The sequence below is a fragment of the Puntigrus tetrazona genome, chromosome 11 (genome assembly GCF_018831695.1).
Source record: "Puntigrus tetrazona isolate hp1 chromosome 11, ASM1883169v1, whole genome shotgun sequence".
Classification (NCBI taxonomy): domain Eukaryota; kingdom Metazoa; phylum Chordata; class Actinopteri; order Cypriniformes; family Cyprinidae; genus Puntigrus; species Puntigrus tetrazona.
In genome coordinates this window covers 20,889,462-20,915,741 of record NC_056709.1, presented here as the reverse complement: position 1 = coordinate 20,915,741, position 26,280 = coordinate 20,889,462, and the positions used below count along the sequence as shown (strand labels likewise).

Sequence of the window (26,280 nt, the reverse complement as noted above, 5' to 3'; positions counted from 1 at the left end):
CAAAGGTACATGATTAATTTTTTTTTTTTTTTAATAATATTCATAATTTATAAGAACTCTAGTAAGCGAGTCTCTAAAATGTCTCACACCAGAATTACTGGATTTCCACAAATTATATAACTAATGCTTACCTTTAGGATGGTGCTTCATGTCTTAAGTGTCAGATCATTTCATGCATGAAACTTAAATTACGAAAATAGTTCTTGACACTAACATTATTTTTTTCCAATAGTTTTTTGTTCTTGCTGTATTGCGTTTCATATTTTCGTACCTATATTCAAAGCAAAACCTGTTTTTCAGTTTCAGTTGCATAAAATACTAAAAATAAAAATGAGGCAACATATGATTCATAAAGTACGTCCAACTTTAACTGTCAGAGGCAAGATATTGAATTCAGTTTTATTTAAAGCATCAAGTTTACTGGGCTTGACATGGTTATCACTTATGACTAAATCCATCCAGACAGAGCTACTTAAGAAAATGCAGGTATTTAAAACCAAACCCAACCCATGCGACACATGAACCAAGGCCGGTGGATGAAGAAGAGACATTCAGATCCTTTGTGTTGATGTAGCAATCACTCAAAATCAGAAAAAGCACACATTCAAACTACTGCTAACATCACAGCTATACACATTCCTGGGGTCAAAAGGAAGTGACCAAAAAACTGCAGCATTCATTATACCTCTTTATATGAATCGTATGAAATAGTCTTGCCAACGCAAAGCACTGTGACACCGTATAAGCAACCGATATAAAGAACGAACATGAAAGAACTTGCAAACATCCACAGGTAAAAGCGAAGCAACTCTCGTGAAACACATCACGTCATTTATAGAGGAACTTTTGCATACACAGTGAACTCAGGTGCAACAGAATAAAAGCCGCAGCATGCTCAACCTATAGGAGTGGGTTAGAAAACAACACCAATGAAACGAGGTAGTTGATTGGAAGGTTCTAGTTTAGCGCTTCTAGTCTAGCTCAGCTACCACATCCAGCTCTAAGCGACCGCAGCAGAGAAGCACCTTCGCAGGTTCCCGGGCCGTCAAACGCCGGAGCCTCGTGTTTGAGTGCAACACAGATTGTCAACAGCTGAGGCCTGTAAAGTTAGAAGATGGTGATTTAGTGGTTTGCTACGGAATAAATGGCAGATGGCAGCATGGAGGTCAGGGCTAGCTGGATATTTATGACCATGGCATGAGTGAACCTGCATAGTTTAACACCTTCGGTGCCCGCAAGATATGAAGTGTTTCATTGTGAGAAATAAAACAAAAGGGACAATACTATTTTTTAAAAAAAACGAATACAAAAAAATATGTAAAATACACGAACTCAAGATCTCTCGTTTCATATGCGCTTGATAAAACCTAACAAAGGAGGGATGCAATGAATATGAAAAGAAAACAGATTTATGATTTAGTAAATTACGAGAAATATGAGAAAATAAATAAGACTTGACCAAATTCATTTTCAGTTCTCTGTGATCTGAACTGTACAAAGATTTTGACATCAGTTAAGCGTGAGAGTCGCTAACCACCTGACAGCTTGGTGAGGATGTCATCGAAGCCTCCGTTCATCAATCCAACACTTTCTGTTATGCCTTTCTAAATTTAAATTACTGAGAAAATCTCTTTAAAAGGCCAACTGTGCCGTCCATAGACCACCAGATCATCAGTCACCCCCGGATGCATCTTTCTAATCCATTTAGCCTAAATATTTTCGTATTTGTATATTTCTCTATAAAAAGGCCCCAAACGATTTCCCCAAAAGATCGCCACCGAAACACAACAAGACAGTTTCAGGTCAGAGGTTCGGCTCTGGATTGAGCGGTCTGGGTACGGTGTTCCCTCTCAATGAGTGATGGGATGGGCAATCCTTTGCGGGATGTCCTTCGTCGCACCCGTGACCTGGAGATGAAGAAGTGGAACATGGGCACCAAGTAGAGAATGGACAGCTCACTGAGCCGTAGCATGCAGTCGGATGAGCCGGGAGGCTGTTCTATACGCTCTCTGGACCGCATCGAAGCGGGATGTGCAAGTCCCTCCCCAAGCCCACCCGCAAGAGTCAGTCCTCTAGAAGGTCCCGGTCTAGCTCCATGTAAGGCTCATCTATGTAGCTGATAATGGCACAGGGAGAAGTCCTGTCCTCACCAAGCAGTACTGAAACAGTCTCCTTCCAGAAACTGAAGGGAATACAGGAGCTCTAAAAGAAAAGTGCACATAGATAGTTAAATATCATGCAACAGCATTGTTTTGTATGTTGATGAAAAGCTAATGATGACAATTTACCAGATAATTTACAATTAGATTTACCACAGTAAAATGTATTTTACTTTTTAGATTTATAATAATAATAATAATAATAATGTTGATGACAAAGTGGTCCTTTCATAAAGATAGGCACTTGCTTCTCTCTTGAATAAATCTGAAGTCTGAATAAATCGTCTGAAGGCACGCTTCAGTGATTTATTAATTAAAACAGTCACTTGCTGCCACCTATTGGTGGTTTACTTTCATAGTGGCTTATCTTTGCATTTCTTAAATTTAATTTAATTTCACATATATAAATAATAATACAAATAAATAAATCCCAAGCTTGAAACAATGTTTATTGGTGCAGTGTAAATGCATTCATGCTATATTTCAGCTACACTGAATGGTCTGGCTAAACGAATCTGAATCCCACTCCAGTCACTTCTATTACTTCTGCAGTGTACTTTTTTCGATGCATAAAAGATGGGAAAATAATTTTTTTTGAGGAACTCCCATCTTAAAGTAAGGCTTCTTCTATACAATTAAATATAAAATGTAAATATAAAGTGTAAAGGAAAAAAAACCCAAAAAACTCACATTCTCCAGGCAGGTGCTGTCCTTGTCCTTGTTGAGGTAGTGGTGCTGCCAAAAGCGCAGCAAGTTGTAGAAGTTGTTGAGAAGGCAGCCGGGATATTTCTCTGCGTATTCCTTCTCCCGCAGGGCGTTCAGGTAAAACCGGAGCTTGCCTCTCCTTCGGGCCAACATCAGAATCACCAGGCTGGTGTTAAGACAACTCACATTCTCCTGGGAAAGCAAACATAAAAACACAGGAATAATTATCACAGAGTATTTAAATGAGACAAAGAGCGAGAGGAGATCTGCACTGTGGTCTTGCCTGTGTGAGGGTTTGCACGTTGATGATGTTAACCAGCCTAAAAAGGAAGGACAGTCTGTTCTCCACTCGAGCCATGTAGGACAGCAGACAGCACTCAGAGAGCACTTCAACCACTGCAGAGACACAAAGACAGACTAAAATACACACTGCAATTTTAAAAACACAGATTGGACTAAATGTTTTCCAGAAATCTGTCTAATGCTCTGAACTGACTTCTCATAATATTAAGCAATTTACAAGGTGTGTGAAAGTGATCATATTGTTTGCATCTTTCCATCAGACATCAAGTTCTTTTTACACTAACAATTAACAGGACAAAAAAAATACATATGTAAATTTACAGTATAAATATTGTGAGGAATTCAATGCATATTAAATTTGGCAAACTCCCTAACGACTTCTCGTTAATCTAAATCAAACTAGTTCAATTTGCTTTTGTAAATCAGAATCAGAGAATTGATCTGAAGTCCATTTAAAAGAGGGTGTAGAAAATGTGGAATTTTACATTAAATAAATTATGTTTAAATAAAACCTAAACTGAGATACATACTGCTTTTTTTTAGTTTAAAAAAAAAAAAAAAAAAAAAAAAATCATACTTGGTGTCAGCTCTGTCAAACTATTGTAGAAGTGTACCTTTTGGAAGCAACAAGATTTTTTTTATAGCATTAAGCTTCTTGCAGTAAATATTACCGATACTGCCTTTTTAATATTTATTTACGAATATACACAAGTACAGATCAAATGGGCTCTAACCAACAATTCTATGATTTTTAATAATGTAATTTAAACTAAACACAATCTTTCAGAAATCATTCTAATATGTTAATTTGTGCTGCTTGATATTTTTATGGAAAAAGTTATTCACAATTCTTTGATGAACAGAAGATTCTTAAATAACAGCATTTATTTAAAAGTAAATTTTTTTTATGTCAATTCAATGTGTTGTTGGTGAATAATAAATAATAAAAATAAACCTTTATTGCCTATGATCCACGAATACAGCTGAATTTACCTTTCACATCTTCTGTCTGGCTCTCAAAGCGATCTAGAGAGAGGACGATACATCGCACAAGCATGTTGGAGTCCACCAGAGAGCTGTTGATCTGAGTGAGGAACACCTGGAACTGAAGGAGACTCGTTGCATAACCAAAGTCAAGCACAGGCTGTTTATCAAAAGATTTTTTTCCACTCTATTACCACAGCTTCTACAATAAATCTGAAATCATGAACGTGACCCTCTTTTAGCTGTTGCCAGTACCTTTTCTTCGGTGTTGACATATTTGTTGAATCTCTTGAAGGCATCGATGTTGAACTTCATAAGCTCCCCGAGCAAATCAAAGTAGCTTTGCAGGACATCTCTGGACTTGCAGCCGCTATCGATGATGCAGAAGAGGATGTGCTACAAATCAAAGACAGCATTAGACTCTGCAGACACTCTATAGGGATAGAGAATTCTACTACAGTATTACATTTTTACCTCCAGCAAGCCTCTCTTCAGCAGAAACATCTGGTCTGCATATGAGGTGGCCCCTCTGAGGAAGCTCTCAACAGCTCTGGCCTGCCAGAACCTTCAGAGGGAACATACGTCACCATGACTTATGCGGCATTTCCAAACGCATTTAACCAAATCATTAAGAAACCAGCATCTCACCTAAAGGAAGAGTCTGGCGGTTCTCTTTTCATTACAGTGAGGAGCCGTGTAAGAAGCCCTTTTTTACCATCACACACTAAACTCCTAAAAAGGCACCACACCAGGCAGATTATAATATCGTAAAAAAGACATTATGCATATTAGCATGTAAATTATCATTTCATACTGAATACTACCTGTCGGTGTTTACTAGAGCCTCCACCTCAGGGATGTTTGCCTTTAGGGAGATGGCACTCAACTCATTCAGCTCCTGAGCGTTTAAAAGTAGGTACTTATTCCTGAGAATAAAAGAATAAAATGTATAAATGCATTGTTCTGTCAATCTACAGGTACGTGGCACACCGCTTAAACTTACTCATGGTGGTCACTAAAGCTCTGCAGAAGCCTCAAGAACTGGATTTTAAATGAGATTTCCTGTGCAATAAACAATAGCATGATCAATGAGAATTATGGGAAATACACTATCATTACATTGTAAGTGAATGCATTCTCCCACAGCTCACCGGGCTGCAATCACAGTTTTCATTCTGTCCATGAACCACGTGATTAGAGGTGGTGTATTTCCTCCAGATGAGCTTGTCAAAAAGGTTATTGAGTCCAGGAATCAAACGAAACTCCGCTAACATTTTATGTACCTAACAGATTACAATAAACAAAAGATGGGAATTACAACATTAATAAGCACCAAGTACATTTTTTTTACTGACAAGAGCGGCTCTTACCTGGTTCCGCTGTCGGCCCATGAGAAGTACACATAGAACGTAAAGCACTTCCACCTTATACATGATCTCATGAACGATCTTCATAGACTGCGGCAAACGGTGCCTCATTGGGATGGTGGCCAGTGTGCTCTCATCAGACGATTCTGCGAAATTCATTTTATTTAGCAAGGACACGTTAAATTAATCAAAAGTGAAAAATGTTGACAAAAAATGGTTTCAAATAAATGCTGTCGTTTAGAACGTTCCATTAGTTAAAGAGTCCTATAAAAATGTATTAAGATTTCCAGAACAAAACCTAGTTTCATTACTGATAAGAATAAAAATGTTTCTTATGCAATAAATCCTCATGGAATGATTTTTCAAGAATCTTATTTTAATATCGAACAACATTACAACTACAATTTTTACTGTATAAATCGATCAAATAAATGTAATCTAAAAGATGTCTTTTAAAAACATTTGAACATCTTGAGTACGCAAGTGGAAAAACTACTAAATATATTTTTTAAAACAAAGAAACAAACAAATGATATAAATCCTAACCAATCACTAAACTTTTAAAATATTGTTTAATTTCTTGCATAATTTTTATCTTCCATGTCGCTGCTAGTGCACACCAGAGTGGTGTAGAGGTCCTACCTGTGCTACTGTGCTCGGCTTCATCTGTGGCTATCTGCATGAGAGCGTCCAGCACTAGAGTGTTGTCGAGCCAAGTGTACCATTCCTCCAGTTCCTGCAGAAAGTTTGACGTTCCCGTCGCCTCAGACACCTTCCGTGTGGCCAACTTACAGAGACGCTCAATAAAGCCAGGGATGTTCAGGAGTGTGACTGAAAAAACATTTCATTATGTTTTTATTACTCGTGCCCTATTAACCCTAACCCCATGAATAAATCCCTGCCAGAAGTACTCAACATATACACACACACACTGGAAAGTAGCAGTGTACTGAATGCAAAAAGCGGTACTTTCCCTTTAGCAATGACCTTATTCCCCACAAAACCTCCATCACCACTTAACCGTTCTTTGAGGCATTAGCTCCAAGTCACCGTTTTTAGTAGTCCACCTACCCTGATTGACCTCGGCACGTGAGGGGCTGGTATTGCGTTTCTGCTGTGCATTTTTAGCCAGGAGTGTGTGTTTGTCATCGTTCCCCACATCTGGCTCAGAGATGGTCACAGAGAGGATACGACAAAAGTTGGCGAGCTGCTGCTGATCAAAGCTCTGAACCAGTCCTGACAGGTTTGGGATCCACTCCAGCTGAATCATTTCCTGTTATGAACCATTATTGAACAGAGTCAGATATTAGCAGTTACATATGAAACAAGATTATGATCATTTAATAATGAGGTGAATATTCATTATTCCTCAATAATGAGATAAATATTAAGATGAATATTCTTAATCTTCAAAATGGACTTAAAGATGCCCATATGATAAGTTCAGGGGCATTAATATTTATTAATAGCTTCATACTAATTAAGGAAGTTAAGAATGTAGTTGCAACTATATAATATTATCACTGACCTTTTTGACTCCAAGAATATCCTCAATTAACGTAGCGGTTTGCAAAAAGGTCTTCTTATTTGTCATCAGCGTGAAGAGAAATAACACAAAGTCATCCCTCGACGCCAAGCTTTTTGTAACTCCTTCCGTCTGCAGGAAAATAATTACTGAACTCATGGACTGATCTTGTGGATATTAGCCATGCTTGCGTTCAATATCCAAATCAGAAGAAAGGCTGAATACATACACATATGCAGCAATTGTACAGCACACTGAGGCAGTCCTTCACCAAGTCATCGTTCACTACAAGCAGGATTACATTTTTAAGAAACATTAATTTAAACATCTGTTGATGACAGGCATAAAAACATTAATGGTAACAAAAAAAGTGCAGATAAAAATAAATAAATAAAAATAAAAAAAATGTTGTTTTATGTTATTACTACATTAAAAAAATTCCCAAATAAATAGAATTATTAAAAAAAAAAAATACTAATTACAAAATCTTCTAGTGAACTTACTCTTGGGTTTTTGTAGCGTAGTCAAAGTGGGTCTCATCAGCAGCTCCACCAGCAGCTAAGATGACAAACAATCAGTCAATGAACTAACAACTATGTTAATAAATAAATTAATCAGGCAAATACTTATTCATTGAATAAACAAAAGTTCATTTCATTTACTGCATGTCATTGAAAAAACATATTCTACTATTTCTCCCTCCACGGTCAAGCCCAGATGGACTCTTTCTAGGCTGACTAGCACACCATCAAATAGACACTACACTCATATTAATAGATATCACACAAACAAATGAAGTTTCTATATAGTAAATTAAAAAAAACATGCAGTAAGCTTTGTGAAATCTGCATGTACAGATACAGTGAATCTGACAATGTTTTCCTTTACCAATATGTAAACATTAGTTGAATTAGTAGTTTTTTTTTTACTTTAGGAAATGTATTAACACTTACATCTACACCTCCAAACAGGTCAAAAGTGTATGTGTTGGGAAAGGTAGACTCCTGTGCCGTCTTTCTGTCCTCTGTCACAAAGGACATGGCCTCCATAGACAGCAGAGATGACAGTTCCTGTGTCAGAACGCCACAATTAAGTAAATAATGAAATACAATCATGAAGAAGCTATGAACCTGTTTGTAAGACACATGCAGGGCTGGGCACCATATATTCACACGCATAAATCTCCATCACAAGTTTTTAAACGGAGGACACAAGTAACCGGCTTTACTGACCAGATATGCATGAATACATTGTGTGATATGTCGCCCGGACCTAGAAAAAAGCTCACCTTCAGGACAGTGTGTGTGCGGGTGAAGTCACTGTTCAGGTGGCTGCTCTCGTACAGCTCTTGGACCAAGACTGGAATCCCGTGCCATTTAGCCCTCTTATCTCTCTCCTGAAGAAGAGTTTCTGGGAGCTGGAACGAAGAATAAACGCTAAACTAGATTTGCATTTCCTAATTAAAAAAAAAAAGTTCTTGCATGTTAGTAGCAGAGGAACAGTGCTAGACTTTCGTCTTTTATTCTTAAATGGTACAAAAATTAAAAACCTGCAACACAGCTGCTTTGCTACAGTTATGACTCAATATGTAGTTCAATATAATACACACCACATATATAAGCTACATATGTGTGTGTATGCATAAGCAGACAGTTACATACAAGTTAGTTATCAGCACTTATACATTTATAATTTAACATAACATGTTAGCTATTAATAGCATGAATTTGTTGAACATGCAGCTTTGCAAAACATGTAAAAAAAAAAACGCATTTTCATGTTTGATAACTAATGGCAATAATAAAGTGCAATAACAATGAATTTACATGTGCATTACTTTGGAGGTTGCCAGGTACACATCAAATGCAAAAGACATGTAAATACAAGCTATACCCTTTGCATTTATTTTTGTGAAAGCTCTACATCCTGACATTTATCATTTAGTTTATTAATAATATTAGGGTTTACTCCACATGTCCTTTTCTCAGCTTCCTCCCATGGTTCTCGCCATTAGGTTTTTTTGTAATAATATTACACATAACGCTTATAAAAGTATTGTTTAAGCACTCATACAAGTCAAATAACTGTAAGATCCATGTATGATATTTAACTATAGTCAGAAAAAAAAGTTAGTCAGGAACCAGTAATAGGCTAACTGAAATAAATAAAAAAAAGCACAACAAACAGTGCCTTTTTTTTTTAGGACCTGTTATTTGGAAACATTTACCACCTCTCTAGAAACATTAGACAGCAAATATCGTTCTCATAGGTCCTAACGTGTCAAATTCAGTGTGTGAAGAAGATAAAGTGAAACCTGCGGGGTTTAAATTGAGTAAAGTTCCCAGGCTCAGATCCTGTCCAGCTCAACGGGGCACCTTACATAATTCAAGCTCTTTAAACGCGAGGCCTGAGCCAGCAAAATATCACTGCCTGGTCCAACACCACAAACTAAATGAGTGCAGCTTGCCGTTTAGGCTGGCGACGGAATAAAACTGGATAACAAAAGCTATAAAAACACGATCTCTGATATGTACCGACGTTACATGAAAAGATAATCTGTCACACTCTTACATGCCGACTGGCACAATGACTGCGTTTTTTTGGTTTATATATACGATATCCAAAAACGCTCGTAATGGTCAAAAATGCTGTGTTAACTAGTCAGATCGCCAGGCTGTGGGACACAACCAGTGTTTACTTGAAACAGCTGATCGATTATAAACATTATATGATTACAAACGGATCTGTGTGTGATTACAAGTGATTATTACTCATTCATAATGATATGACTCCATGTATCGGAGCCTTTAATTGGATTGCATTTGCACTGCATTTAAAGCCTCGTTTAACCCAAATAATTATCACAGAGTCAAAGCCAAGAACAACCTAATTAGTTAACGGCCAGTTGTCATTCTCCGTTTACGTGGTGTATTTTTAAACTATATTTAGCGTTTGGCTTCGCATGTATTAAAAGATGATTTGCACTACTTCTAGATTCGAGTTAAGCGTCACACCCGTCCGATTTATTTTGTTTCTTAACTTAAAGCAGGTTGCTCGACGGTTCAGACCGTAAACGCGGATCCCTGACAGCCGCTTTTCTGAGTCAGCAGCACAAACTCTCCGGTTTACCTGAGTCCCTCTGCTGAAGCCCCGGCCCGCGATCTGACTCTGCTGTATTCTGCAGAGAATATTTCTGTTTCGAGTCCGTTTCTTGCCTCCCATCCAAGGGGACTCGGGCCCCAGTAGCGTCGCCATTACTTCGTCTTCCTGAACTGCTCCAAACAGGAAGTTAAATCGCTCTGCCTTCGTCGCTCACTGGTGTGTGTTGAGCGCCCCCCTGTGGATTCTATTTGAACTGACCAGCAGAGGACGCCACGCGCTGCGAGCTCACGTGCATCGGATGGCAATATGAACACAGAAATAATGTAGGAAGACAAATAATAATAAATGAAAAAGAGTAAAAAAAAAAAAAAATTAAATAAAAATAAAAAAACAGATCAAAATTGTGTAACATTTAACAGATAATTCTATATTTTCACAAATTTGACACTTGTTTAGTATATATATATATATATATATATATATATATATATATATATATATATATATATATATATATATATATATATATATATATATATATATATATATATACACTCAATTATTATATATATTTGGGATGTAATTTTAGGGATGTTGAAGAAAATTTACATTTATGACACAGAATTTATAAAACAAGAGCCATAATTCTTTTTCTAATTAATCTTATCTACTAAAGAAAAAAACATGGGGTAATTCTTTTTCTATTTTACATAAATGTACAAATAGACTAATTTAAACCTTTGTGTTTTTTTTACATGTTTGCATCTTTTAGCATTACAGCAACATTATTTCCAAGATGAATGTTGAGATTCATTGTTAAATGTCTATTTAAAAAAAAAAAAAAAAAAAAAGGAAAAGGAGGCAGGTGGACTACCATTTGTGAAAACATTATTTACTGTAAAGTGAATACAATGTCAGAAATTAGAATACTGTACTTTGTAAATGAAAGGACTGTTTCATAATACAGAGACAGCTACTGTATTTGCTACACATTTTAAGGGTCTGCAACATTTTTAAAATCGCTCAGTTTCATATAAATCATGATAACAATTATGTCAGTTATCACCGCTGAAAAAATTGAGCCCCATTTTGAATTAAAATAAATAATGACACATTATTTAAAAGGTAGATATTGTTATATTAAATGAAAAGTAAAATAAAATGCATTAAAAAAAATAATGCTCCACAATGTTATTTACATAAGTATGTTATGTTGTAAAATTATACTACATTTTGTCACTTTGTTTGTATTATTAATTTGTTTTCTGTTGGGTCCTACTGACCAACTGAACAATGTATTCAGCAGTTTCTCAAAGTAATGCACCCTGTACAATACAACAGACACAAAATGTAACTATAACGAGAAAAAAAAAGGAAAAAACATTAAAACATACAAAAATATTCATTAAATAATTAACAAAACATCACAACACTGGGAATGCTTCTGTACTGTGGTCAAAATGCCCACCAAATACCCAAAACAACTTTCACATAACTTCATTAGAATCTTACAAGTCTGTGCTGGATGTCATTCGGTGCAGTTCGACTCCTCTGTGACATAAAAGTATGCTTCCATAGTCTCTCTTAGTCCTTCACTGACCAGATTCTGCTGGTCCGCTCTCTTCAGCTGCCTTTGAATCATCGACCTGATGATAAACAAAGTTATTTTGCATAACAGCTAAAATAAGCATCCAACTACATATTTGTGGAAGACTGGAAAGTGTGATTCGGGTAAAAACTGAACATACCTGGAGAAATCTCTCCAGGTAAAATGAGACCTCTGAAGTGATATTGGCGGGGGTCGCTGCCCCGCAGCTCTGTCGGAGTCATGAAGTAAGCAAGGCTCGGTCAGCTGACAGCACAATTCATTAGAAGACCCTGTAAACGGATGAAAGGGAGCATTTCTTCTCTCTCTTTTAACATTCAGATGTTGTTTTTAATAATAAAATGTATAAAATGCAACAAACTGTCTTTTGATGGTGGAATAGGAGTAATATTGACAATATTAACATTGCCATTTGAACTTACGCGAGTAATAGTCCACCAGCTGTGTGAGAGTGGAGAAGTAGGGGCTCTGGTGGATGCAGAACCAGCCGTTGTGGAGCTGATGTATTCTGTAGTGCTTTACACAGTGCACACTGTCTCTATCTTGTCGCATGGAAAGCGAGTAGGAACCTACAACAAAGGCATTGCACAAGGTTAAAGCAACCATATGTGGTTTTGTATATTTTGGAGGTGCTAAGTGGTCTTGACTGTGGTAAATACATTGGACTGCTGTACATGTGGATGTTGCACGTGAGGTTTTTTTTATACTGCTCAGCAAACTCTCAAAATAGATGCTTGCACCTCACAGAGTAATGTGTAATGATGACATATTCAATGAAAACGAGGCTGTACACTTCATTTGGATTATACTGTTGTTTAACAAAGCTACTGATTGTTCCTCTGGTGAAAAAAAACTTTCAGTAGAGAAAAACTCTATAAAACAGTTTTATATATATATATATATATATATATATATATATATATATATATATATATATATATATATATATATATATACATAACAGTATAAACAGTAAGAAGTGTACTAAATGATTACCAATATTCTGAAATTATATATATATATATATATATATATATATATATATATATATATATATATATATATATATATAAATAAAACAACTTGTAACTTACAGTCACGTATACATAAAATATACATAATATTTAATTAAAAAGAGGGTAACCAACAAATTAGCTACTTTTTGGGTGCCTACTAACCAGGATATGACTGGCTTTCCCGAATTAGAAAACATCCAGAGTAGTTTGGAGACAGCATAAGAAGTTGCTCTGCATTTCTTCTCGTGATCCCTTCAAACAGCCACCTTTATTCAAATAGACAAAACACAGGAAAGCTATTAAAGGACACCATTACACAATTTCCTTAATCTCTCAATCATCAGTGATCATGTGATATGATATGATAGGATATGATTAAATTCACCCCCTAATTATGATGGGATGACATCACATAACACTCTGCATAGACTTGTCTTTATTCAGCATATGATTGACAGATACAATAACAGAAAAAAAGGAAGAGAAAAGCAGGAAGACAAAAAAAAAAAAAAAAAAAAAAAAATATAAATATATATATATATATATATATATATATATATATATATATATATATATATATATATATATATATATATTATGACTAAATATGACTGACCGATTATGCACTTTGGAAACATAGGAGCGAGGAATGAAAAATTCTGTGCCAGTTGTTGTAGAATTGACCAAGAACATATCTTCATCTCTGCAACAGAAGCAAACCCATTACAAACCCACCATTCACTGTAGATACAGAAATAATCTTTACCTACTCTGATATAATGTTCAGTCTGTCTCCTAAAAATATAGTGTGTTCATCAGACCTGTGGGGTGGAAAGTTACACAAAGCCACTGCCGTGTGCACATGATTTCCTGATGCTAAAGTAAAACAGACACAGGTGTGAGCTAATCATACACAAACTAGATGTGAATGTCTTATTTATTTGCTTAACAACATTAAAGATGAATTATGAATATAGTAAAAGCAAACTGAGCAAAGCTGTTTGTATATGTTTGATTTAATCATGTCCATACATTCATCAGGCATTAAGATGGGGTCCTCCAGTCCGTGAACAGAAGATCGACGGCAGGGCCTGCTTGTTAGACAACCCATATTTATTTTATGACCATGTCTAATGGATTTATGCGCAGATGCCCACCTGAAAACACAACAGAAGATACAATACTGTATTGTCAAAAAGCTTGTGTGTATGTGAGCTTCTTGACCTTTTACATATATGCTAAACCATAAAGAAACCACACGGAACTTCTGGAAAATAAAGTACAAAACACAAAGAAAAAAACTAATAATTATCATAATACAGAATAAAATAAATAAAACACAAAGCACATATCCAAGCGAGACTAGGAAACAAAACACATCACAGCAGAAAAATAACCAAATAATACAAAGAATGAAAAATACAATAATGTAAAAAATCTGAATGAAAGCAAAAATAAGAATTAAAAATTCTATCTATAAATTAAAAATAAAACATCTTACTAAAGGAAATCCTAAGTATTTGACCAGACCAGAGCTACACAAAAATGACTCACCATACTCAAATCAGCCAGCAAATAAGCTGAAATTATAAGTTGATTTTCTTGGCCAACAATATGCAGCAGGCCATATAAAAGAGCTTCCACTGAAGAGATCGACGTGATGTTCTTCTGTTGTGTGTGAACTGACGTGTCTTCTTGAGTAGGAGTTGTGGTGAACAAACCAATATGCAAATGACGTTTCCTGTGCTATTAGACTTTTTAAAATCCATAATCTTTCTAGTCAGAAGTAAACTGCTATGAAGAGACAAAATGTGCGAGATGCAGTTCCTTCAAATAAAAAAAAAATTCATGAAATAGATATAGACTGTACGTACAGTACACGTGAAAGGTAAGCATATGCCATATCAATTATTAAGTTGATTTTATGTTGTCCTTTCATTACGTAAAGAGATTGTTAAAAATAGTCTAACCACAACCTGAGGATAAGTGTTGCTCGATGTGAGTGTCAAAAAAGTACATTTGTGGTCGGAAACTTTGCAACCTGGTGATCTTTCATCTTTCGTCTCCTCTACCGTTGAGAAATTGTTTTTTTCAGTGATTCTGAAAATAAAAGCGCTATTTTGAAAGCAAAAGTAAAACAGTAACATAGTAAAGGAAGAAAAATGCACGAAGACTCTTATTTTCCATGATATAACTTTATTTAGTAATTGAGAATCAGTGGCCAGTGACTCTGTCAGACACTATTTACTTGTATTCATGTCATTCCACTTGTACATCAATTTCTGATTTGATTAAGAATAAGTATGTTAAAAATGGTAAGGGAGTAAATGTACAAAAGAAAAAACATACTAAGTCATACTAGGTCCTTGCTACTTTTGTTTTTTCATTTTTAACAGAGCGATGGCCTAAAAAAGAAACAAATATTAAAATGAAAATAAAGACTGATATTCCACTTCTTTTGTCTGATAAGTCGTCCAAAGTCTTCAAAAGCATTTATCACCTAATAGCTGACGGCTTTTAGTAAAACCTATCAGAGTTTTTAATATAAATACAACAAAAGTCAGTTCTTAAACACTGATTACATTCATAGGATGAACAGAAAAGTGGATTTGATGACCAAACACAACAGGCATTTAAAACACAGTTAAACAATATCACACAGTGTAGCAAGATAAGAGCACAGGAGAGGTCACAGGTCACACTATAAAACAAACAAAAAAAACTGAATGCATATGTTTTTCATTTAAAGTGAGCGTGGAACCTTTTTTATTCGAACAACCAAAAATGAGATGGAATGTAATGCTAAAAAAAGCCTGGCGGAAGACCTTTCATGTGTAAATATATTAGTCTTTAATTTTATTTGCTTTTATGACTTAAAATTTGACTAGTGTATATTAACATGTATATATTCTATATGCATACCTTCAGTATGTCATACATTTCATTCAAGCCTCCCCTGCCTCACTATTAAAGGTGGGAATCTGACACGAATAACAGGAGGTGAGGGGTGAAACAACAGCAGATAGCCGGTTCTGAGCCTTTAGCAGGACACCTCCATCGTTTGTGGCCTGGTCTGGTTGTCCAGGACTCCAGAGTTGGGCCCATCCAGAGGGCTGTTCAGGTTGCGGTTGCGAGAGCCGTCCGTGGATGTGATGCTGGACGAGGAGGATCTGGACCGAGACAGACGGGTCATGCCAGCCGCTGGTACTACGAGATGGGAGAGGGGTACGAGAACGTGATTAATGCAGTCTTCAGTGTCATCAGGGACGGCAAGCGAAGAATGAAAGAACAAGCAACATGCAGGAAGAAACCAAACTGAGAACGTAATAACAGATAATCACAAGATCGTCTAGTGTCTGCCTACACAGAGTATAAATGGGCACACAGAAGCTTTTCTGAAAAAAATTAAATCTACCAAATGAAAAGCAAAGGCGTACTTATCTGCAAAAACAACGCCTACCTTTTAAAAAATAAGTTATAAAAATATAAATAAATAATATGTTTAGTAATAAAAGTACAAATAAAAAAATGGTCATGATGTTAGAAATATCTAAAATAAATTATAAATTCTAATATAAATACAAAAACCCAAGTAAAACCCACATTCAAAGCAACATTTAAAATAGCATTTCAAAGTAATATTTAAAAAAAAATACTTTTTAATAATTGTAGTGACAGACCGATATGCTGACCTGACCAACAGTGGTACTGTATATATAGTTTTATAATCTAACAACAAATCCTTTAAATGTAAAATAGGCATATGTTTTTAAAACTGAAATTGTGTTAAAACTAAAAATAATATAAATAAATAAATGAAGTGTATCAGATATTTACCACCCAACTTTCTAGATATCTGCAAAGGCCATTGAAAAATCGGTCGAGCACTAAATATTATCTTGACAAATATCTACATGCAAATATATTTAAACACAATCATGCAAGCATGTGTACATCAGTCAAAATAACTGTCAAATTACAACCCGGGTACCTGATTCAGTGCTCAGATGGCTGAGCAAAACATGAGGAACTGTGTGCAAAAGTTGAAGGGAAACGGAGAGAAAAATAAGATCTCTGTACACCACAGATTTTGGTATTTCATGCAAATGCTTTCAGTAAAAAGAGGTCAGATACTGTTCAGATACTGACTGTGGTCAGGGACGTCTTTGTTTTAAAATGTAACCTTGCTAGTTACAACCTCAGCTCTACTGATCTCAACTGTAAATCATGCATTTGTTTATAGCTACTTTTAACAGCTTCCCTGCAGAGTCTAAAAATTGCTCATCTTTTCCTTCCTTGACATTTAACCACCCGAGTTTCATGCTGCTTTTATGTCTCTTCATCTATAGAAGGAATCAAGAAGCAAAAAACATGCTCTTATATACCCTCAGATGATTCTGAATATTTTTGGCACCTAAGCTAATTAAAGAGGTCATCTAAATGTCTATTTATTTTTCCTCTGAGATTCACAATGAAGTCGTAATTAGGTTCTTCATAACCTTTATTAAGCTTCACTCTAACTTTTAATCCTCTTTTCAATGTCTGGGACCTCCAGATATGACTGTCGTGCCCTATTTAAAAATATTATTTTTGGACCTATATATATATATATATATATATATATATATATATATATATATATATATATATATATATATATGTGTGTGTGTGTGTGTATATACACAGCAGCATATATATATAGTTGTGCTTATAAGTTTACATACCCCTTGCAAAATGTGCAAAATGTATAATTTAAAACAACATAAAAGGGAACGTGAATGTTATTTTTTTATTTAGTACTTTCCTGAATTAACTATTTCACATAACAGATGTTCACATATACTTTACAAAAAAAAAATAGAATTTATAAAAATAAACCCCCATTCAAAAGTTTACGTACCCTTGAATCTTAATGCTATGTGCAATTTCCTAGATAATCCACAACTGCTTTTATATTTTGTGATAGTGACCTCACTGGTCTTGAGCATTTCTGCTGTTCTTCAGAAAATCATCCAGCTACTACACAATCTTTTTTGAAGAATGTTCTGCATATTTGAACCCTTTCCAAAAGTGACTATATGATTTTGAGCTCCATCTTTTCACACTCATGACAATTAAGGGGCTCATAGATAGCTATTACAAAAACGTTTACTGATGCCGAAGAAGACACCAATGTTTCAAAATATATGAGTGTATAAATCATTCATTTTTATTAAATAAGTAACACTGGGACTCTGTGTCTCTCTGAGTCCACTGAGCTGTAACAGACCAACTAAAGCATGCTGTGGGTTTGGTGGAGGTAATTAAGAATAAATGGAGGAAAGTCATGTGAGAGGACTCCATGTCTGTGAGCAATATTTAGACTGAAAATTCTTAAAAAGTTAAAATGCTTAAAGGCTGACTATTAAAATAAACACAAGTTTAAACACAAGTTTAAAAATAAAAACATTTTTTTAAATTGTTACTACCTTGAATTACTATTTTGGAATAAATGTCAAATACTTAAAAAAGCTAACTTAATAGTATTCATACTTGGCTTTAATGGATAGAATATTGATTACATTGGTAATGTAAATTTTCTGATAGGGTAAATGATGTTTAATAATGAAACCAGAAAATGCGACTTGGGACATTAATTCAAAAAATAAAAAATTAAAAAAAGATTTTGCCAACTCACATGTGACTTGCATAAAGTCAGTTATACTTTGCAGTGTTGCCTTGTAAAAGCATACTGAACCAAGAAGAAAATGCAAAACTGTAATAAATGAAAGTCCCTGTTGTAAGAAAAAGCAAACAATCTACAGGTCTGAAAAAGCCCTAGGTTTTTTTTCATGGCATGACCCCTTTAAAAACTCTCTAGAGCGTTTCTGACTTAATTCAAAGGCCTGTGATAAATGTTGCAAACAATGTGCTCTTAAAAAGCAACTTTTTTTTCTGACGTGACGTAAAGTCCTGTCTGATTGGAACAAGGACTATGCAACAGCGCAGAAATGAAACAGCAAGTATGTTTGGATGGGGAGGTACAGGGTCAGAGAGAGGGTGACATATTTTCACACAGAGCGCTGGCAGCACATCGAGCGCTTTACTGGAGCGCCAAAACCTGTCAACAAATATGTGAGGAGGGCTCATTCAGAGCGCATTGTGATGTCGCGCACGTCTGTAGTTTGGAAGGAAAACTAATCAAAACACAGTGTGTGGGAAGACTTGCTGAGTTGTGTGCGGTAAAAAGAAAGAAAGAACAAACCAAAGACAGACTCTTTGAGCCGGATTTGTCTTAATAAAAGATGCCCATTAGTCATAGTGTGGTCCTGAATTGCTAATTAGCATCGCCTAGCATCTGAGAAACCCAGATAAACAGATGCGTGTTTATAGAGAAAGCTGACCCAGATTGCACAGCAGATTAAACAAATATCTGAAGACAGATTCACAAGTTAAAAATGTCAAACGCTGAGGTAAACTGATAAAAATACTCACTGTATCCCATTCCCTGTACAAAGTATTTGAAGGCTTCGGCCAGCTTTCCAGGCTGTTGGGAGATTAGAGGTCATTTACACTGGTTTGCACATTCATATCACATTATGCGCATGTTGGTAAAAATAGCAGTAGGGGCGCAGGTGTTTGATATGGTGTTCAATATCAAGAAATAAAGATGGAACAAGACTAACCTGAACAACCTGAGGCAGACCGCCACAGTCAGCCATCTGACAGAGAGAGAGATAATACAAACAATGTATAGTGAGAAAGAGATAGAAATAGTACGAACCTTTCATAACCCATAATAGGTGCACCTTAAATCCTGAGGTTGAAGATTCATGGATTTGCAAAATACCAATGCCATCTTACCTTCAGCAAAGTGGTCTTTGTTGGACTTAACCTAGAGTTGCATTCAACCTGTAATATAAAATATTCAACAGTCTTAAAATAGTGAAGGGCAGAGCAACAAAAAAAAAGAAACAAATGACCTTGTACTTAAGAAACTTACTACAGCCTCCACAGCAGGGGAAGTGTCTCCAACCACCAGAAGAGCAGGGCATCTGTACAAGAACAAGCAGTGATCAAAAACAATACACCAAGATATATATATATATATATATATATATATATATATATATATATATATATATATAAAATTTATACATAAAATACAAATTATATAATAAATCTTACGTCAGTGTTTTCACTGTATTCTCATTGAGTCCGACAACTGGCCTTTCAATTCCAAGGTCTTGACGCCTATCATAAACAAACGCCTAATTTAGAAGGTTTTTCAGCATAGAAAATAATCCATATATCCATTTCTATAATAAAATGTCACTGACGCATTGTACGAGCCACAAAAGAGAGCCAGGTTGTCCTGGTTGATGTCCTGGGCAATGTGCAGACGGTACGTCTGAATCAGTTCTTGGTTGTCAGTCAGCTCCTCCTATTGATCAGAATAACAAACAAAAAACATTGTGTTTAATGAGAAATAAAAGCCAGCTGGCTCTCATTGTGCTCACAGAGCATTATGGGATTGACTGATGTAAATTCCAAGGGGTTCACTCACAGTGCTGAAGTGATGAGCCATCACAATGTCCACCAGATTGCTAGTCCACCCAGTGAGCTAAAAGAAAATCAAAATAATATTGACATGGTTAATAAAACCATTCAATAAATCAAACATTCAGCTATATAGAATCATAAAATCGATAATCTGTTTGTTCAAACTGTTTATTCACCTTAGAAGCAGCCCAGTCAATCCAGCCCTCAGCGCAGGGGTCCACGTTGATCAAAACCAGCCCCTCAACCAGGGACGGCTGATTGAGCTGCAGACAGAGCAAAGGGTTTAGTTTTTAATGAGGATGACAAGGGGAGAGTGGTTTAAAAATGCATGTAGTCACGGCAGAAGAGGAGCTTTTAGCAGCTGGACTCAAAGCATCTCTCTTCAGTACCCACTGCTTCTGCTGTCTGTCATTGACATTAATCTTTCAGTGTGTCACACATATGCACAGGGGATGAGAGAGCCAGGCACAGGAAATGACACAGGGCACTTAGCAATGAGCCAATGAGAAAAGAGAAGGGGTGTGTTAAGTGTTGCTTTGCATAAAAGAAACACTGAATATATAAGGCTTGTGAGTGTGTCAGAGATATTTCGACTTTGATCAATAGCCTCAGATGCTTGAGGCTGCAGTGCCCGCAGTATAATAACAGTCCTGCATTCACAGCCTCTGGGGGCAATGCAGTTTTGCGGTACTATTTTGACTCAGCTGTGTAAAGGGCAGGTGGGGATGATATATAAAAATATGCGATATAGCCGTCTGATATAGGCCTGCACACAGTTAATAACTGCACACTTTTGTGAAAAGGTGAACAACATACAATAAAAAATTTACTCAATAAAGGTTGCATTGGTAACCTACTGAAATACAAGTTTGAAGTACTAAGTACTAACAGAATTAAGCAAACAAATTAAGCAAAACAGAAATGTTTCAACATTTCACAAAATCAACAATTACACAAAAATTACTAAAATGAATAAAAACTTGATGGCATGTAGTGTTCAACTAATTCAACAAATTAATTTTAATTTAAATACAATGAATTCAGTTACTATTATATTAAAACTAATTAACTGTTTGTTATAAATCATTTTAGTGTAGTATTTATTTATTTGTAATGAGATGGTGAAAATGTTGCAGGAAAAATAAAAACTGACCTGAGACAGCAGAAAAAAACAAAACCTTTTGAGCCCTGCAGAGGTACCTAATTTGCAAACTGTAACTTTGCAGTCACATTAAGTAGTTATTATTTGTACTAACTAATGGGAAATGGGTTAAACTGTTGGCATCCATGTCCCTTGTTTACAACAGAGGTGCCAAAATGTTGCTATGGTTATGGCGACAGGTTTTGGAGGGAATTTGGTTTTCTGTAAACACACAGAATGCTAATTTAGGGGGATTCAGTCCAATAATAAAGAAAGAGACAGAGAGACGCACAGTTAATGGTTTAAGAAAACAAAATTAAAGTTATGCAACGTAAAAGGCTAAAAAATATCAGAACTCACAGCAAAGCGGGTTAAGATGTATGCTCCTGCTCCTACGCCAATGCCAATCACGCTGTTCACCCTGCAAACAGGAAACAAAGCCATATCCTATATCACTTTCGACAACTGCAGCATTTCGTCAGAGAAATATAGTAACTTACTCAATCCATGACAAACTGCCATTGTGTGCAGTTCTGCCAGGCTGAGTCTTACAGGTGCAGCAGGTGCACAGACAGACCTTAATGACTGGCGCTGTGGAGTGTAATTTATTACTAATGGACTGCCTTGATTTTGTTACTCACTTTAGCTGAGTCAGGACTGAGGGCAACATCTCTGCCAGCTCATCCATGGTGGGGTACTGGTACCTGAAGATCAACAGATATCAAACATCATACATATATCACAGCATTTTGCCCCATGAGGCCATGAGAGCGGATTTGTGAATGACAGTGAAGCGATATGGATGCTAGTAGGTCACATGACAGTGACATGGTACATGTACAAGAGACTATGGTACATCCTGAGTGCATTCATAGCACACCTATACATCTATACTATGTAGTACTTTTTAACAGTGGCAAAGTAATTACATTCCAAAAAATCCAAAAGAAGCATGATAGTCAATATGTTTAATGACAATACTGCCATTGGCTGCCACTCACCCTGTGGGAAAAGGGGGTGCTCCCTCCTGCTGGCCAGGAGCATCCACATGCACAACAGCAAAGTGCTGAGTGATCTCCATCATGTCCTCAAAGTTGAACAGTGTGTTAAAGCAGGACTTGTCTGAAAAGCGACCAAACATCATCATCATCATCACCATCATACTCAAGTACAAAATTGAAAATTGTTATTTCATTTTTCACATACGGTTGAGGCCGATGTCATGGTAGGTCAGAATGACAGGACGGTTGCCTTTAGGGCTTCCTCTCATGGTCACATGGAGCACACCGTGGGGCGTCTCAATGTCATGCTCCTGGAATAAAGAATAAGAGTTTAAAAACACAAAATACATACAAAAAAAAATCTCACCGCAAAACCTCCTCAAGATGCCAGAAATGCTGGAGTATTTACTAGGCTACTAAATGAGTGAAGTGTTGGTGCTGCTGCTTCCAGAAAGCATGTATTTATGTAGAAAGTGATATCTCCCATGAGGCGTCTCACGCAGATGGCTGCGGGATCAATAGAAAGATCTAGAGGGAAGGCCAAGCAGCTGCACAGAGTCACGATTCAGTTCCACCACACATCAGTGCTCTTGCATTATAGGTATGTGCTTTACAAATGTTTTTCCAATGCATTATACACTGATTTGAGCGGACGGTTAATATAAAGAATCCCTGAGCATTCAATTAACAATGAAAGATTAGTAAAATCATCATGATTAAGATTCATTGCATAGACTAATGCTATTGACTAATGTAAGTCAATCCGAAGCTCTGATGCTGTAATATAAAAATACATAAATGTTAAAAGGATTACCCATGGACTTCTTTACTCTAATTTCACTCCAGTCATGAACATCCTCTTTCTGTTTAGGATGAAATCCAAATCCATAATGCATCACTCCATCAGCACAATTAGTGCAGCTATAAATACTCTCTACACTACCATTCAAAAGTCTGGGCTCAGTAAAAATTAGGGAGAGACACCAAACATTTAAAAATGGTAATGTCAGAGACAAGATGACCTCTGAACAGAAATACATCCCATGAAACCAACGATGCTTTTGATGTGGATAGCAGCCGGATGCGTCCGGAATCATCACAGGGAGTGGCTGCAGAGGTATAATACCATCATCCTGACCGTATGACTTTGCAGAACTGTATCAGACTGCAGCCCTCACGAGAGATACAGAGCGCTTTTCTGCAAGACATATTACACAAAAAAATCGAAATCAAAGTGTCTTAAGCCACCAGTTACAATTTAATCGAGGCTTTAACTTTAGGTTAAAGGTTGAGAATGAGGTTAGCTTTTTTTTTTTTTTTTCTCATTGATATATTTATTTTATTTTATTTTTTGATGCATGTAACAACTAAAATGATTTGCATTTTCTGCCATTTTTATAGCATGAGTCGGTCTGTTTTATAAAAAAAATTATTTCAAATAGCCCACCCCTAGTTGAAATGTAAAAATGAAGCAAACTGATAAGTCATTTTGCCAGGGGATCTCTTCCTCTCATCTATACAGAAAAAATGCTAATTGCTATGAATCTAAATTCTGACTATGCTAAGTTCTTACTATGCAAGATGCATATGCATATTCCTGCCATAAATCTGCCTAAATCTAGTTACATGCCTGAGAAAGAAGAGAGATAATGCCACAAGAGAAGAGATTCCTTTAATGAAAAAAATAATAACACAAAGAAAGAGCACAGGGACAGAAATTCTCAGATCAATATCTGCTCACATAAAATTATAATTGGTTTCATTTTTTAATTCACACTATATATTAACAAAGGGAGATTGAGTTGTTGTCAAGAGGGAGGACTTGTTTTGGGTCTTGCGTGGAAGGAAGTCAACTGCTGTCTTGGTGGTTCTGGGTGGAGTGTCATGTTGTGATGTATATGCACAGTGATGTATATACTGACGTCACATGGTTGGGAGTGTGTACAAAAATACATACAGATATGTACGGGAGCACTTGTGTGTAAGAGAGAATTGTGCGCATTAAAGCTTCTTCTGCATTAGTAATAATAAGAATGAGTCACAGCAGAGGGTCACACAAGGAGTCCTGAGATTAGAAAAATTAGCCTCTGTTCTGAAGCGCTTTGTGTGAATAAGAGTCACATAATTGCGAAAGACTATTCTTTGATAATATAGGCCTTTCATGTCTTATATATATATATTATTGTTAACAGTTAATCCAAACATTTATTCCTTTAAAAAAATATGTATTTATTTTTAATAAAGAAGTCATAAATTGAAAAAAAGAAGACTTCTCGACTTGTCTGTTAAACACCACACCTTTCTTAATGTTTGCAAATTTGAAAGAATATAGAATGTGTATGATTCACTGATATATTAGTAAGTATATGGAAGAGAATATCTGCTGCTATATCCATTTCATTCAAATTTAACACTGACAAAATTTAGACATGCACGAAAAATGAACAGTCCTTCTCTCACAGGAAGCTAAACCAAAAATACTGATGACTCATCCAGATTTTGTCCAATCAAATGTTATCTGGAGAGTGCCACACCTTTTATTAGCACCTGCAACTGACTAGCCAGCAGCAAATTAAATCCATATCTAAGTAAAACTTCATTAAATATGTTTCTTTACTAAAAATGACAATATTGGAAAGTAAAACTCAAATTATTTTAAGCTCTTTAATATAATACTTGCATCTCCGTTCAGGGAAATTTTTTTCAAAATTGAATCTGGCATGCTTGACTGTTGCGTGACTTAAAATGGGCTGCTTTGGAACAAATCCAAACATTTTCAGCTCTTGAGGACATGAATGATCAAGGACGAAGAGTGGGAGAGTCAGAAATCTAATGTTTAAAAAAAGTCTCTCCTGTTTGCTCTGCCAGACACACTCTCAATCTTCTGGACACACACACATTTACACTCTGCATGTGGGTCTAGAAAGTGTGGGAGAGTCTGGAAAGAGGAGCAGAATAGGAATAAGCCTGAAAAAAAGTAGTCTAATTCAACGGGACAAACATTCATAGGTCATCATGGTCTCCGACTAGGTCAACAATCGGCTGTAGAAGCTGATCTAAAATGTATTCAATGCAAACCATAAACGCTGTAAAATCTGATCTAATATCAAACGCTTGCATCATCTTCCTCTCTGTGCTCTTCAAAAGAGAAAATCAGACTAAAGGGATCACAGCAATATCTACAGCCTGCTTGTCACAATCAAAATATGCTGATCAACCAGTCTTGGTGAAAACCAAAACCAGCCTGAGCTTTAGATAAAGATATTTCTTACAACCATACAACAGTGCTATAACTACCACTGACATTTAAGGGGGCCACTTTTGTCCAATATTCAAATAATTATTGGACAAATATATATTTTTTAAATGGTTGATTCTTAAAAATTTCCTTCTAGGACCATCACATCCTGAATATGTGGTTACATCTTGTGTGCAGACATTCAAAGATGGGAAAAGGGCAATCAAAGCAGCTTTCTCTTGAGAAACAGAGCCAATGTGAATGAATGAATACAAGCCAACAGTCTCAGCCTTTGGCCCCCCAACCCCGCTCCTGCTTCCTAGCTAATAGCATCAATCACACACCACAAGCCTGGGAGCCATTACACAGCACAAACTTGATGGCAAATCACTCTTACACACACACAGATGCTAATACACAACATCCATACTAGGAACACGCATAGTATATACTCACTACCACACCCTGGCAGTAACGCTTGTGTTTTTAAGTGCTCCAAATGTCCTTGATTTGCTTGACCTATTAGATCGCTTGATGATTATTGGGATGTGTGCCTGACAATTCCTCGTGTTCACCAATCTATAATTTTAG

General features: G+C 36.1%; 3 protein-coding genes across 5 annotated transcripts in view; all 3 read right to left on the bottom strand.

Annotated features, from left to right (window-relative positions):
• Positions 1-385: 385 nt before the first annotated feature.
• Positions 386-10,330, bottom strand: trpc4apa (transient receptor potential cation channel, subfamily C, member 4 associated protein a). The gene is made up of 19 exons (XM_043251859.1): positions 10,173-10,330; positions 8,332-8,460; positions 7,997-8,113; positions 7,547-7,601; positions 7,273-7,328; positions 7,047-7,175; positions 6,590-6,791; positions 6,161-6,349; positions 5,522-5,664; positions 5,303-5,434; positions 5,155-5,213; positions 4,976-5,077; positions 4,800-4,883; positions 4,626-4,716; positions 4,407-4,547; positions 4,161-4,272; positions 3,148-3,260; positions 2,850-3,056; positions 386-2,202 (listed from the first exon to the last, which is right to left on the bottom strand). The coding sequence occupies exons 1-19, from the start codon at positions 10,296-10,298 to the stop codon at positions 2,065-2,067; spliced, it is 2,325 nt and encodes a 774-aa protein (XP_043107794.1). The 5' UTR covers positions 10,299-10,330; the 3' UTR covers positions 386-2,064.
• Positions 10,331-11,032: 702 nt separating this feature from the next.
• Positions 11,033-14,622, bottom strand: sla2a (Src like adaptor 2a). The gene is made up of 8 exons (XM_043251614.1): positions 14,322-14,622; positions 13,800-13,924; positions 13,538-13,643; positions 13,384-13,470; positions 12,930-13,033; positions 12,174-12,320; positions 11,894-12,023; positions 11,033-11,791 (listed from the first exon to the last, which is right to left on the bottom strand). The coding sequence occupies exons 2-8, from the start codon at positions 13,876-13,878 to the stop codon at positions 11,674-11,676; spliced, it is 771 nt and encodes a 256-aa protein (XP_043107549.1). The 5' UTR covers positions 13,879-13,924; positions 14,322-14,622; the 3' UTR covers positions 11,033-11,673.
• Positions 14,623-14,946: 324 nt separating this feature from the next.
• ndrg3a (ndrg family member 3a) overlaps positions 14,947-26,280 on the bottom strand; it is a 30,343-nt gene continuing 19,009 nt past the window's right edge. For 2 of the 3 annotated variants that reach the window (XM_043252376.1, XM_043252379.1), the window contains 14 exons: positions 22,657-22,762; positions 22,452-22,572; positions 22,092-22,154; positions 21,811-21,871; positions 20,486-20,572; positions 20,314-20,370; positions 20,087-20,190; positions 19,935-20,000; positions 19,750-19,801; positions 19,611-19,658; positions 19,433-19,468; positions 19,242-19,293; positions 16,759-16,797; positions 14,947-15,974 (listed from right to left, as the gene is read on the bottom strand). In XM_043252376.1, the coding sequence (XP_043108311.1) occupies positions 15,808-15,974; positions 16,759-16,797; positions 19,242-19,293; positions 19,433-19,468; positions 19,611-19,658; positions 19,750-19,801; positions 19,935-20,000; positions 20,087-20,190; positions 20,314-20,370; positions 20,486-20,572; positions 21,811-21,871; positions 22,092-22,154; positions 22,452-22,572; positions 22,657-22,762 (1,059 nt within the window). In that variant the 3' untranslated portion in view covers positions 14,947-15,807. The remainder of the gene's footprint in view (positions 15,975-16,758; positions 16,798-19,241; positions 19,294-19,432; positions 19,469-19,610; positions 19,659-19,749; positions 19,802-19,934; positions 20,001-20,086; positions 20,191-20,313; positions 20,371-20,485; positions 20,573-21,810; positions 21,872-22,091; positions 22,155-22,451; positions 22,573-22,656; positions 22,763-26,280) is intronic. The other variant, XM_043252377.1, reaches the window with a different exon arrangement.

What these genes read in the sequence shown, in the direction of transcription:
- trpc4apa (XM_043251859.1), bottom strand. Translation starts at nt 10,298, where the DNA reads ATGGCGACGCTACTGGGGCCCGAGTCCCCTTGGATGGGAGGCAAGAAA. An exon ending in ATATTCTTGGAGTCAAAAAG is followed by an intron (nt 6,792 to 7,046) that starts GTCAGTGATAAT and finishes GGTTCATAACAG; the next exon opens with GAAATGATTCAGCTGGAGTG. An exon ending in ACAGCACCTGCCTGGAGAAT is followed by an intron (nt 2,203 to 2,849) that starts GTGAGTTTTTTG and finishes CTTTTCTTTTAG; the next exon opens with AGCTCCTGTATTCCCTTCAG.
- sla2a (XM_043251614.1), bottom strand. Translation starts at nt 13,878, where the DNA reads ATGGGTTGTCTAACAAGCAGGCCCTGCCGTCGATCTTCTGTTCACGGA. An exon ending in CATCTTAATGCCTGATGAAT is followed by an intron (nt 13,644 to 13,799) that starts GTATGGACATGA and finishes GTTTTACTTTAG; the next exon opens with CATCAGGAAATCATGTGCAC. An exon ending in ACCTGGAGAGATTTCTCCAG is followed by an intron (nt 11,792 to 11,893) that starts GTATGTTCAGTT and finishes GTTTATCATCAG; the next exon opens with GTCGATGATTCAAAGGCAGC.